The following is a 12,986-nucleotide window of genomic DNA, read 5'->3' as shown; positions in this document are numbered from 1 at the left end:
ATTCTTGAGGGCTGTTTCAGTTAGTTTGAAAGGTAGCTACCTCCCAATAAAATACCCCACAAGGCATTCATGCCACTTAGGATCCATAGCTTCCAAATATCAGCAGACAATTCAACAATAGGCTTATTATTCACAAAGGATGGGGGAATGTACTCCAGGTCATAACCCTTTGCTGCCACTTTCACAACACTAGCCCAGGAACTGGCGAGAGGGGTTTTCGAGTCTTTTCTTTGCTAATCTCTTGGTTGAGGGCATTTGGAGCTCGACCTAGCTCGGCTTCGACCTCGAGGCCCAACAGGGGCATGCGGGGGCTTAAGGGCCCCCCACTGGTCTTCCTTCGAGAGAGACGGAGACGGACTTGCTCCTTGCAAGTCTGCCTTTTCCCCACCAGCTAAAGGTGGATGGGCTTGGATGGGAGGGGAAGGGCTTCGACCACTAGGACTAACCCTAATGTTGTGGGCCAACACGACTTTGCCAACCATCACATCAAAGAATCCGCGACAAGCAGAAACCCACAGAAGACCCGCAAAACCCTAGCCTAACAAGAGCATTGCAGCACGAGAGAGTACGTACCGGGCGAACACTCTTGAGGGTTTGTAGAGGGTTGTCAGACAATTCTTTCCTCAAAAATCAGCCTCAACCACCGGTCAAAGCTTTGGGAATTAGCTCCACACTAGAAACGCAGGAACAGTGCAAAATCACCCACCTAGAGAGCAAACGTGAACAGTATATTGGCGAACGTCGAAATTTGTTTTCGGAGTTGTTTCTAGAAATAAAAAAACATTTTTTTTTAATTTTCGTTTCTGTTCCAAATTTGTTACTTGGGAATAAATTTGTTCCGAGAACAAAAACTTATCAAATGCATTTTTATTATATTTCGCTCTCGAGAATAAAAGAACAGAAATATATGTTCTCGGGAGTGTTACCAAATGCAGCCAAAGCGTCCACTAGATATTTTAGATTGTACTTGTTTTGTAAGCTTGGGTGATTGTTGTTGTTCTCTGGGCTTTATGGACATTATCTTTGTATTGGGCCTAATTGTTTGTTCTGTTGTGTTTGTGGGACACTAGTGGAAGTTTTGGGCTTGTAATGAGGCTTAGCTCCATTTGGTTTAGCATTCCCAATGAGTTTTGAGCCTCAAAAGCCCGGTGGGAAAAATATTAAGCGTTTGGTTTAGATTTTTGGGGCTCCATTTGCCAAATGCTAGCATTTTGAATGCTTTCTTTCCAATATTGCCTTTACTAATAATCATTTTCCCCTTTTGCCCTTAAAAACATTGTTCATCGTCTTCTTTCTTGAATTTGGACTTGCTGCTCCACCACAAAGCTCAGCCGGCGAGCGGCTAGATCTGCCTCCAAGAAGCCTCGCCTGAGGTCGGGCAACCTTAGGCGTTGCTTGGGTTGCGTGACCCAGGGTGTCGCCTGAGGTTGCCGACCTCAGGCAAGTCACCTCCCCCCACCACCACTAGCCGCCTTCCCACCACCATCAGCACCACTGTCGAGTTGCCTCCCCCACAATTTTCCCCTCTCCACGCAGCTGCATCTCCTCCTCCCTTTTTTTTTTTTCTTTTCTTTTTTTCCTTTTTCTTTTCACCTTAAAGTTGCTTTGCAAAATATACACAAAAAATGAGTTTCCAAACACTCTTACGCCCATTCATTCAAAGATACTTGGGGGAAATGGCTCTTAGTCCATCTAAAACTTGTTTTTGGAATGAAGATGCCCACCGGATATGTTGGAGGATTGCATGATGAAAAAGGTTGGAGGATTTGATACGACAAGATGATTAAGCAAACTATATCTAAGATTCTAATAAGATTTGCATTTACGAGATTGGTTTTCATTTTTTTATTAATATAAAAAAATCCTAAATTAGTATATTAGTGTAAATTTAGCAAAAATTAATTTTTGACTATTAAAAATCTTGAACTATTACATTTATAATAAATTTATCCAAAATTAATTTTTTGACTATACAAATTTACCTTCCGTTATTTTCCATTAAAAATTATAAATTGGTACACTTTACCAAACCGATATAATCGTCAATTATCATGTGTTATCTAAGCGAAGCAATTTGGTAATAAAATTTAATGAAAATTAATGGAGGGTAAATTTATTACCAGTTTGGAGTTTTTTTTTATTTGGTCAGTACTAGTTTGGAGTTTAAAAAATTAACTTTGAACAAATTTATCATATGTGCATTAATTTGAAAATTTTTGTGATATTAATTTTTTTTAATGATTTCCCAGTGTCACTTACCACGTGTAATCTTTCGTGCTGTCCGGTCCGATAATGCAAAAAGTTCTTTCCTCACTGTGTGTAAGAAATTTCGTCCGGCTGACTGCTGTTGACTCTGTTTTTCCATTTCATAAAATGCCCGACTCTTGAGTCTTGATCTTTTCCGAGTACCCCCAAAGCCTGACGAATCCCTAACTCCTGAAAACTTAAACTCATAACCTTCTTGAATTCCTGATGCTAATCCCTTTCCGAGTTTCAGATTGCCAGAGCAGCTTTGGTCTTTCCTTTTCATCTGTGTTTGCTACTTTAAAATTTCCAATTTTGTCGGTTCTTTTCTATATCTGCTATTTACTCACTCTGAGGGATCCTCATGTGGTTCTTCGTACCGGGTGATTTTTTTTTTTGGGTTGGATGTTTACTGGGTGATTGGGAAAGGGTTTAGTATGGTTTCTTTTTTATACATGTAGATCTTGTCTGACTTCATTCTTTTCTAGTTAGTTCAAAGTTGTCTCCTCGTTTGTAGCTCAGAATAAGAGATGCCGAGAGAGGTTGATCCATTTCGGAGGCATGTGGAGGCTGTGGCGAAAAAGTGGAAGTGTAAGTTTTGTGGCAAGGATTCTGGTGGAAGTGCTACAAGGATCAGGGCACACCTCGCGGGGTTCTGGGCTACGGTATTAAACCATGCGAGAGAGTTGATGATCATGTGAGATCCCGAGCTTTGAAAGCAATGAAATGAAAGGTAAAAGTGTGGCGGATGCAACCAACAGTGGGGGCGCATCTATTGAGTTAATGGGACGAAGAAATGATGGTATGGGCCAAATTGTAGTCCTTGGTAGTGACCATGCTTCAAGTCCCCATGACATGCAGAACTTGAATCAAAACGTCCCAGAGCAACCATCTTGCCCTTGGCAGAATGGAAGTGTTGCTGGTGCGGCTTCAGTAGATTGTCAGTATCAAGAGTCCTTGTGTCTCGCTGACATGCTTGCGGGTGATACAGAAATGCCGCCGCAACCCAATGGGCCAATTCAACGCTTGAATGATGAACATGGAAACAAAAAAACTTCATCGCTCCAGCAACCTTCAACTGATCCAGCGGCTTCGATCTTTCTTGATCCGAGTCAACTACCAGAGCTTTTTGATCAGTTAATTGATCTTGAGCGAAGGTATGAACAACAGAATAGTAGAGGGCCATCACCATTGCAAAGTCATCGATCCCTTAATAACAGCGTGACAAATGGGTTGCATCAGCCAACTAGACCTGGTGTTCCTGTGCCTTGTCCCCGTCTCAGTGACACAAGTACAATTGGCACTCCCCAGCATCCCAATCAAATACATTCTGGCTTTGATGAGCAATGGAGAGGTGAAAGTGCTTCATGTCTGCAAATATATTCAGCAGAGTGGGCATCTTATCCTCTTGATATGCCCTATCAGCCACAGCATTCCATTCCACCTTGTTATGTTGAGGAAATGCAAATAAGTGACCTGCAGAATCGAACGGGTCCATCGTCATCACAAAATGATCAATCCCTTCAAGTAGGCACTTCAAATTGTTTGCAAGACTGCAATCAAATCCCTATTGCCGAAGTAGTTCTGCTGTCCAATGCCACAAGTGTAACCAATGCTGTTGAACATTTTAGTCAACAGCCACTTCTGCTAGGTGATGAAGAATGTGAAAATGAGACTAGTTCCTTTCCCTTACAAGCTTTAATGGACATATCTCCGCCACGTGCATCACAGCCTTCCACTGGTCCTCACTCTTTTGAGAAACTGGACGTAGATTGCCAAGTTCCAAGGGGCGGAACTAACACAGAAGGCCCATTGTCATTACAAGGTATGCCTTGAAGTGATCCTTCTCTTCTCTTTTCTACTAATTGTCTCCTTATTTAACATCTCCTGCGTTTTCCTAATTACAGGCATATCCTTGAATGTTTCATATGTGTACTTCCTCTCATTTTTTAATGATGACTGTTATATGAGAATATCAAACAGATGTAAATGTCAGTTTCAGTGTAGATGTTTTGTGGGATTAAGTCTAGATTTTGACTCTACTTAGGCTCGTGGCTTGTTTTGAAAATTCAATGGTTGATTGATCAGGATTATTAATAATGAATTAATCTGCTTTACTTTTGCAACCAGCTTCCAGGCACCCTCCATGTCAAAGTCTTCCAGATCAACCTCTTAATCTTGAGACAATGAACACCGAGCATCACCCAAGTGTCTCCTCATCATCATCACAGAATAACCAGTTCTTGATTACATGTATCCCACAAGCTCCAATGGACACAGATGTGAGTAGTCCATCATCATCGCAAGGTACATGTTTATTCATCTAAATTGATCCTTATGTATTCTGATGTTACTTAATTAGGGAGAAGGATGAATGTTTATATTAGGATCTAACACATAGAATTCTTGATTCACAATTAGCTATTTATACAGGCATGCCAATCACGAGTCATCCAAACACTGGCAACTTTGAAAATAATGGAGATTTGAAAAGAAAGGTAGAACGACTCTACAATAGAGAAGCTGACATAAAGAATGAGTTAGAATTTGCTGCATCTCTATCTCTGAAGAAGCGGAGAATAGAAGTTGTGAATTGGTTGACGAACGTGGAAAAGCTGAGGAAAATTTCCAAAGTCTTGAACCAGTGAGCGCAGAAAATTTGCCACCACAACAACAGGTGGATATGTTGATGAAAGAAGCAGAAGACCTTATCATAAAAAGCAAATTTCCAAAAGGACTGTTTGAGGTGGGAGATGCCAAAGTCAATATATTATTAGAACGAAAGTTGCAGGCAGGTAAGGCATTTGAGACAAATACTAAGAAGATCTTGTGGTGCCTAACAGAGGATCACATATCACGATTAGGTATTTATGGTATGGGGGGTGTCGGGAAAACAACCATTATGGTGCACATACATAATAGGCTCCTAAAAAAAACAAATCATATTAATGTATTATGGATTGCTGTGTCACAAGATCTCAGCATACATAAGTTGCAAGGTGACATTTGGAAGGCGCTAAAATTAGGTGGTCTAAAAGAAGAGGATACAATGAAACGAGCGGCAATGTTGTTTCATCAATTAAGTAAAAGAGGGAAGTCTGTACTTATCCTTGACGATGTATGGGAACATTTTGATCTTGATGAGGTGGGTATCCCTGTTGAAGCTGATGGACTTAAGTTGGTGTTAACAACTCGGTCCTTCGAAGTATGCCCCCAGATGCATTGTCAGGAGAAGATAAAAATCGAACCTTTGTCTCCTAATGAGGCACAAAGCCTATTTTTGAAGGAACTTGGACCTGAAGCTCTTAGTTTGGAAATTGAAGCTGTTATGAAGCTAATTGTAGAAGAATGTGCTGGTCTACCACTAGGAATCGTCACGATGGCAAGAACCATGAGAGGAGTAAGTGATCTGTTTGAATGGAGGGATATCTTAGAGAGATTGAAAAAATCTAACATGGGGCAAATGGATATGGAAAAGAAGGTCTTAGCAAATTTAAAATTAAGTTACAGTCGCCTGAGTAATCATGAAGTCCAACAATGTTTCTTATGCTGTGCACTTTATCCAGAAGACCGACCGACTAATTCATAAGTTTGAGCTGATAGAATTTTTTATTGATGAAGGATTGATTGGTGGATTGGATAAGAGGGAGAAATGTTATGATAGAGGTCTTACCATACTGAACAAACTCGAAAATGTTTGCTTGTTGGAAAATGATCGGGGTATGGTCAAGATGCATGATTTGATCAGAGATATGGCTTTACATGTCATGAGTGCGACTTCCATGGTTAAAGCGGGCAAGGGTTTGACAAGGCTTCTGAGTGAGGAATGCTGGATGGATGGTGTAGAGAAAGTTTCTTTCATGGAGAATTACATTAGGGTTATTCCATCGAACTTGTCACCAAACTGTCCTAAACTGGCGACTTTGCTATTAAATGGTAGCTTATGGGGGAATGTACTGATCCCTAACTCTTTCTTCAAGCGATTGGAGGGGTTGAAGGTTCTAAACCTGAGTGAATGTGGGATCAGAGAGCTTCCCAATTCCATTTCAGATTTGGTAAACTTAAGGGCATTGTTGTTGAGGGAGTGTTGGGAATTGTGTCGTATTCCTTATTTAGGAAAGCTGAGTTCATTGAGGAAGTTGGATGTTCATGGATGTAGATATTTGAAAGCAGTGGAGGGCTTGGAAACGTTGGTAAACTTGAGATACCTCGACTTATCCAAATCAGGTATAGAAAGATTAGTGGAAGGGAATTTGGTAGGTTTGGCAAACTTGCAATATCTTAAGATTGTGGAAGTGAAGGGAGAAGACGTGACAAAGTTATGGGCATTGGAGACTCTTGATTCTTCTTTCCAGAACGTCGTTGATTTTAATAAATACATGAGATTTCTCCAACAGAGTGGCCCTCATCACTATTACCAACTTGTGGTGAATCAAGAAAAATCATTGTGGTTTGTGAGTGTATATGATGATCCAAGATTTGGGACTTCGGAGAGGAAAATGTACATTGATTGTTGCAATTATGCTATTGTCAGGGCAGGAGGGGAAAGCAATGAGGATTCTATTTTGATTGCGCCAGATGTGCAGAGATTGGTGGGGAGAAAATGTGGAGGCATGACAAATTTGTCCAACATCGGCCCACTTGAAAGCCTCAAGGTGCTAATAATGGAAGAATGGGTAAACTTACAGATGCTTTGCGGAGGAGTAGATGAAGTAATCGACAATCATGACTTCCCTCTCCTATTCCCTAGCCTTAAGATGCTGACTGTCGAGAGATGTCCCAAACTGAATTATCTCTTTGGGAATCGTTCTAAAGTTACGCTTCCGCATCTATGACAGATTGTGATAAAAAACTGTGAGGAATTACAAGGGATAACTGCAGCAGGAGCAATATTTGCAACGCCACTCCCTGCCTTCCCTAACCTAGAAAAGATTGTGATAGAGCGCTGTGCCAACATGAAGAGCATGGTGGAATCTGAGTTGCTGCCTCACCTTCCTAACCTGAGAGAGGTTACAGTACAGCATTGTGAGAAAATGAAGGAGATAATTGGAAGGGCTCCCCAAGCTATGCCACCCGGTGCCCTTTCTCTTCTTACGTATCTTTGGATAGAGCGATGCCCCAACATGCAGAAGCTTCTTACTCATGAATTGCTGCTCCACCTCCCTAATATCCAAGGCATTCTAGTGCATGACTGCAAAAGGATGGAGGAGATAATAGGCTGTGAAGGACAGCAGCGACAACTAGGAGATGAAGTCAGCTGTATAAACATCAGTACCATCCATTCCTCCTTGCCAAAGTTAAACTTCTTGAATCTAATTACACTACCAGAACTGGAGGGCATATATGATGGGACAATAAATTGTGATTCCATCCAAAATATTGGATTATTGGATTGTCCGAAGCTGAAGAGGATTCCTTTGCATCTGCCCATACTAAATAACAGCTTCCCTTCTCTTAGGGAGATAGTAGTAGATGATGAGGCAAGTTGGGAGTCGCTGGAGTGGGGTCTTCCTCATGTCAAGTCTCTGCTTCGACCCTTTGTCATTTTTTAATTCTTCAGTTAATTCCAGCATAATGTAAGTCGTTATGCTAGTCCATCTTCATCTTTTCTTTTTCCCTCCTTTCCTTTTCCAATAGTAATACTAATTAGTTACTTTGAATTCTGCGGCAGGCACATTATACTGAAGTTGAGTCTTCTCTTGGAACAAATACAGTGCATCTCTGCATATGTTGGATTCTTTTGTCTTCGTTGTGATCTCATTCTGCTTGACTTCTTCCTGATGTCCAAGGTACTTCTGTTTTCTGCCATTCATCTGTCATCACAGTCTCTGCTATGTATTTTTCAGCAATACCCTTTTACTTTTAGACCGATTCGAACAATCATTTCCCCTTCAAAAGGCTTTTCATTTTCCATAATGCACTTTGTATTTGCTTTTGGTCATCTAATAGTGCAGACTAATCATTAAAAAAGTTTAGCACATCTCTTGTGAGGTACGTGTCTCATGAGGTGTCTCCTACTTGATTGAACAGCTTGGATCACGACCTCTTTGCTTACATGTGGAGAATTACATACTCAGTAGCCCTTGTTGATTTACCTTGATGTAAAGTTGACTATTATCAAGGTTTTGAATTCCTTAAGAATCAACACATTCCATTACTTTCTGTGGGAAGTGTGGGTCGATGCTTATTACCTTTGGTAATGTGCTGTGTCTTTAGTTTCTGTCCAAGGGTTATTATTTAATGCTGGGTGCAGCTCTGTTAACGGTAATGCTCAGTACTCTGCCAATGCCTGAAACATTATTTGTCAAGGTTGACTTCAAACTTCTCCATAGATGGTTGTTGCTCCCAACTCCAACTTCAAATGAAGCAATTATTGCCTGCATCGGGATCATGCTCACATGTACCCTTAGATCACATAGATCCCACCTCATCTAACGGTGGATCTAAGCCGCGCTCACATGATCCGTGTTCATCTAAAAAATTTTCCTTCAAATGAGGCAACAATTTCACCCATGGATCCTCACTGTAACTCTCTCTTTGCTTTCATCCACCTTCCATCCCAGCACAATCAATGTTCATCACTTCAAACTCAGCCGCCTCTAAGTTCATCAATGCCAAGCCCATTATGAGTAGGAAATAGAAGTACCAACCTTCCCTTCTTTGTGGGGGAGTTTACACGACCAAGTATGCTGTTAGATAGTGCAAGTGCGTGGAATATGTATAGTTTATTGAAGAATAGATATTAAATGCATTTCTAGCAATATAGGTGGTACTTAGACAAAGATAAGTTTATCCCGATTGTTAGAATGCCATTCCAGTCCATCGACTCAAAAACTATGCAACCAAACAGAGGTCCAAATGCAACCAAACATGACGTAAGGCCACGTTTGGTGTAAAGAAGCGGACACTAGGATGGAATTATAGTTATGGTGCAGTAAGGTAAGAATTTTGCATCATTTGGAATATCCCAACCGCATAGGAACTACTTACTGTTCCAGCTTTTGCCAGTAATAAGATTTCTTCACTTATTAACCTAAGGATTAGCTTTCCTTTCCTTTCTGGTTAAAAAAATCAAGACTTCTGTTGGAATAATTTTCAGTGCATTTTCCTAGAATCCCACCTCCACTCCCATCACATTTTCTTTGCATTGTTCTTCTTCTCTTGCCCTCTTTCTTGTTTTATCATGTGGGATGATGCGATTTTGCTGGATTTTTCGTTGATGGGTTTTTATCCTTGGAATTTTTTAAGAAATACAAATACAATTTTTGGAAACTAGATTTTGTTACTCTTCTGTTGAATTAATTTGGTGACTGAAACAAGTCCAAAGTACAAAGTAATACACATCCGGGCTCAACTCCCGTTGTTAAAATTGGCAGAATCTAATGCTATTTGTTTGATCTCATTTGCAATCTTCAGTAAGGCACCTGGTGACACTGTATAAAGGGGCAGCATCTTTTTCTTAGATAGAGCTAAATATAACTCTTGCTTTCCCCTCATCACCGAAAGTAAAAGTTCAGAAACTGACAAAAAAAAAAAAAAGAAGAAGAAAAACACACACACAAAAACCCATGCCCGCAACAATGAACATTTTGATCTTCTCTTTCTTCTACCAGTTCTCTCTGTTAAGCAGGAGAAGAAGAGGATCATCAAGAAAGTTACCTCCGGGATCACTGGGAATCCTCACAATAGGCCAAAGCATTGGCATGCTCCGAGCCATGAGGACGAACACGGGAGAAAAACGGATCCAAGAAAGAGTGAGGAAGTTGGACCAATCTCGAAGCTCACTTTCTTCGGTAAACCGACGGTGTTCATTCACAGACAAGCAACAAACAAGTTTGTATTCTACGGAGACAGCAACATGCTCACCAACAAGCTACCATCATCCATCCACGCGATTCCATTAGACCGCAATCTGGTGGAACTCAGTGGCCAAGATCAAAAACACGTGAGAGACTCTTATGTTGTTCTTGATACCAGAGTCCCTGAAGCAGTACGTGGGGAAAATGGATGGGGAAGTCAAAAAGCCCATCGAGTTGCACTGGCAGGGCATGGAAAAAGTTACGGTATGTTGAACTTCTATACACTCTCTGTTTCTTTGATCTGTTCGAGATATGTTGAAAAAATATTAAATTTTAAGCTACACATTATGTATGCACTCATACTCACATAAGACTGGTTCACACTCGTATGGCCTCCATGTGTATTGCCTGGGAGAATGAATGCATATACTGGGAGTGAGCATAATCTCTTTGATAAACGAAGAGTGAGTAAATAACACTAATGTTTTGATCTTCCTATAGGCATTGCCCCTGATGGAAAACTGTTACATTCAACATCATAAGCGCTCTTCCCTTTGGTATGGAGGAAAGAGCAGAAAGAGGAAATTCTTGCAAAAATTTCAAGAAATGATAGGGAATGTGGTCAATTCCAGTAAAGCTGCCATTCATGCGCTACAATTGGAGCCTCCATGCAAGCTCCAGGATCCAAGATATGTTGAAGGAACTTGTACAAGAAGGTGAAACTAGAGCAGCAAACTGCAACCCCTCATCAAGACTTAATCACGTGCTTGTTGAGTAAGCACAATGAAGAAAATGAATGAGTTGTGACTGACAAGGAAATTCTGCATAATATCGTGCTTGTCATGGTTGCTGGACATGATACCTCATCCATACTTATAGCTTTTATGCTGCGTCTTCTATGTAAGAATCCCGATGTTTGTAAAGCAGTTTTTCACGGTGAACATCCTCTAATCCTAGCATCTTTTTAGATTTGTCAAATTTGCATAGAGATTCCTGCAGCACAAAAAGGAAGGAAAATCGAAACAAAACAAAGAACTTGTTCAAACCTAGTTCACTCTTGAACTATGACTCAAGCTGCATAAGGACCATGGACGATCTCTATCTTGCTGATGGATCCCGGATGGCTTGACAATTGTAATAAAGCTCGATACATGAATTTGTCTGAGTTTCCAAGGCTAGATGTCAACTTAAATAACAAAGCTCAGAAGCATGTTACTCCCCCCTTATTGCGAAAGAATAATAAGCTCGTTTTGCTTTTGCAGAAGAAGAAGAGATAGCAAAAAGCAAGACTTCAGGAGAACCTTTAACTTAGGAAGACCTTGCCAGGATGAAGTACACATGGAGAGTAGCGATGGAAACTTTAAGGATGGTTCCGCCTGTTTTTGGTGGCTTCAGGTTAGCTTCAAGGGATATTGAGTATGGTGGGTACCTCATTCCTAGAGGCTGGCAGGTAAGGATGCAAATAACTTTTCCAATCTCTTCAAATGCTTGCTTGCACTATCTGCTATATATTCTCTATCTGTGAAACCAGTCCGTTAGCAAAAAATTGGTATTTGATGCATGATTTAAGTCTTCTGGGCATCGAACATGACACATATGGATGAGAGCATATTCCCGAAGCCATCAAAGTTTGATCCTAGTATATTTGAAAAGCAGAAGTCAGTACCACCCTACAGCTTTATTCCTTTTGGAGGAGGGCCTCACATATGCCCAGGAAATGAATTTGCAAGGATTGAAACCCTTGTTGCAATCCATTATCTGGTCACTCTGTACTTGTGGGAATTATGTTCAGATGATCATTACGTTGGGGATCCCTTGCTAGTACCAACTCAAGGACTACTGTTTCAGATCGTGCCAAAGATACAGAAATGAAGTACAATTCTTTGCTCGACTATCTAGGACTTTAAGCGTGCCACCTTCACAGGACTTCGCTACATCAAACATCCCTGTGGTGACAATAAAGTTAAGACACCATAAACACAAGCAAGAAGCCAATGGTTTGAGAAGCTCTTCCGAATAACATAACCAAGAGCATTTTGCCCAGGTTGTATGTTCTCAATTGGATGATGCTATGTGCATGTGGTCAGTATAAATTTGACAGTTCGCTTGACTCCCTGTATCCATGCGATCTTCCATATCTTAGCCCCTCTAGAAACTATCGATGCTTTTGATATTACTTAAAATAAATGGGGATTGAACAGAAAAGGGAATATGTGGCCTCTCTCCTAAATTCTTCTTTTGCTTTTCCAACTTCTTTGGGTTGGTTTTAATCTAATTCTATTTTTTTTTCCTTTTCTTCTTTCTTGCTTTTTACCTGACACAGCAAAATATTCCAAAAAAAAAAAAAAAAAGAAAAGATGAACAAAGCATCCACATATGAAAAGGAGATCAATTTTATAGATAATTCGTCTTATAGTGAAGTTGAGAGCGCAATTTATGCAATTTCTCTTTTATCTTATGAAAATGTGAGATTTTTGGGACCAATACCAATCATTTGAGAAGTTTAAATTATTATGTGAATGTGTAGTTTAATATTAAAATGTTCTGACACTTCCTCAAGCGTAGACTAGACTTTAGCCTGATAAGGAAGTGCTCCAACTTTCACACATTAATTATTTATAATATGAAAAAGTGATGAATTGAAAACCGCAAACTTTCCTTAAAATGATATTAACTGGTTCTCTAGGGCATTCATTAATATAATTCTTTCGTTTTTACAGGCCCGAATGGCCTTGACCCCTGAGGAAGCTCGAAAAAGATCGTGTTGGTCTGATCCGGGATTACAGGGCACTCGGCTATTTTGCTCGGCCCTAATATTAAGATCTTCAGTTGCGGCAATTTTTATTAAACAATTCTTTTTACATGTTCTAGGATGATTTTAATGTGGTTAGAGTCCATGCTTCAAAATATTGGAATTAGTTGCTAGAGATTACATGACCCAAC

General features: G+C 40.3%; 1 protein-coding gene across 3 annotated transcripts; it reads left to right on the top strand.

Annotated features, from left to right (window-relative positions):
* Nucleotides 1-2,367: 2,367 nt before the first annotated feature.
* LOC104429213 lies at nt 2,368-12,402 on the top strand. 3 transcript variants are annotated; one of them, XM_010066037.3, is made up of 8 exons: nt 2,368-4,069; nt 4,375-4,551; nt 4,678-7,820; nt 7,916-8,033; nt 9,875-10,307; nt 10,545-10,979; nt 11,306-11,493; nt 11,614-12,402. In XM_010066037.3, the coding sequence occupies exons 1-3, from the start codon at nt 2,971-2,973 to the stop codon at nt 4,890-4,892; spliced, it is 1,491 nt and encodes a 496-aa protein (XP_010064339.2). In that variant the 5' UTR covers nt 2,368-2,970; the 3' UTR covers nt 4,893-7,820; nt 7,916-8,033; nt 9,875-10,307; nt 10,545-10,979; nt 11,306-11,493; nt 11,614-12,402. The 3 variants fall into 3 exon arrangements, with proteins under 3 accessions (XP_010064339.2, XP_039171452.1, XP_039171453.1); XM_039315518.1 differs by having other exon boundaries at nt 4,666-7,820; XM_039315519.1 differs by having other exon boundaries at nt 4,666-7,820; nt 10,545-11,177.
* The last annotated feature ends 584 nt before the right edge of the window (nt 12,403-12,986 follow it).

The sequence above is a fragment of the Eucalyptus grandis genome, chromosome 6, assembly GCF_016545825.1.
Source record: "Eucalyptus grandis isolate ANBG69807.140 chromosome 6, ASM1654582v1, whole genome shotgun sequence".
Taxonomy (NCBI): domain Eukaryota; kingdom Viridiplantae; phylum Streptophyta; class Magnoliopsida; order Myrtales; family Myrtaceae; genus Eucalyptus; species Eucalyptus grandis.
Note: the sequence above shows the minus strand (reverse complement) of the source record. Positions and strands in the feature narration are given on the sequence as shown.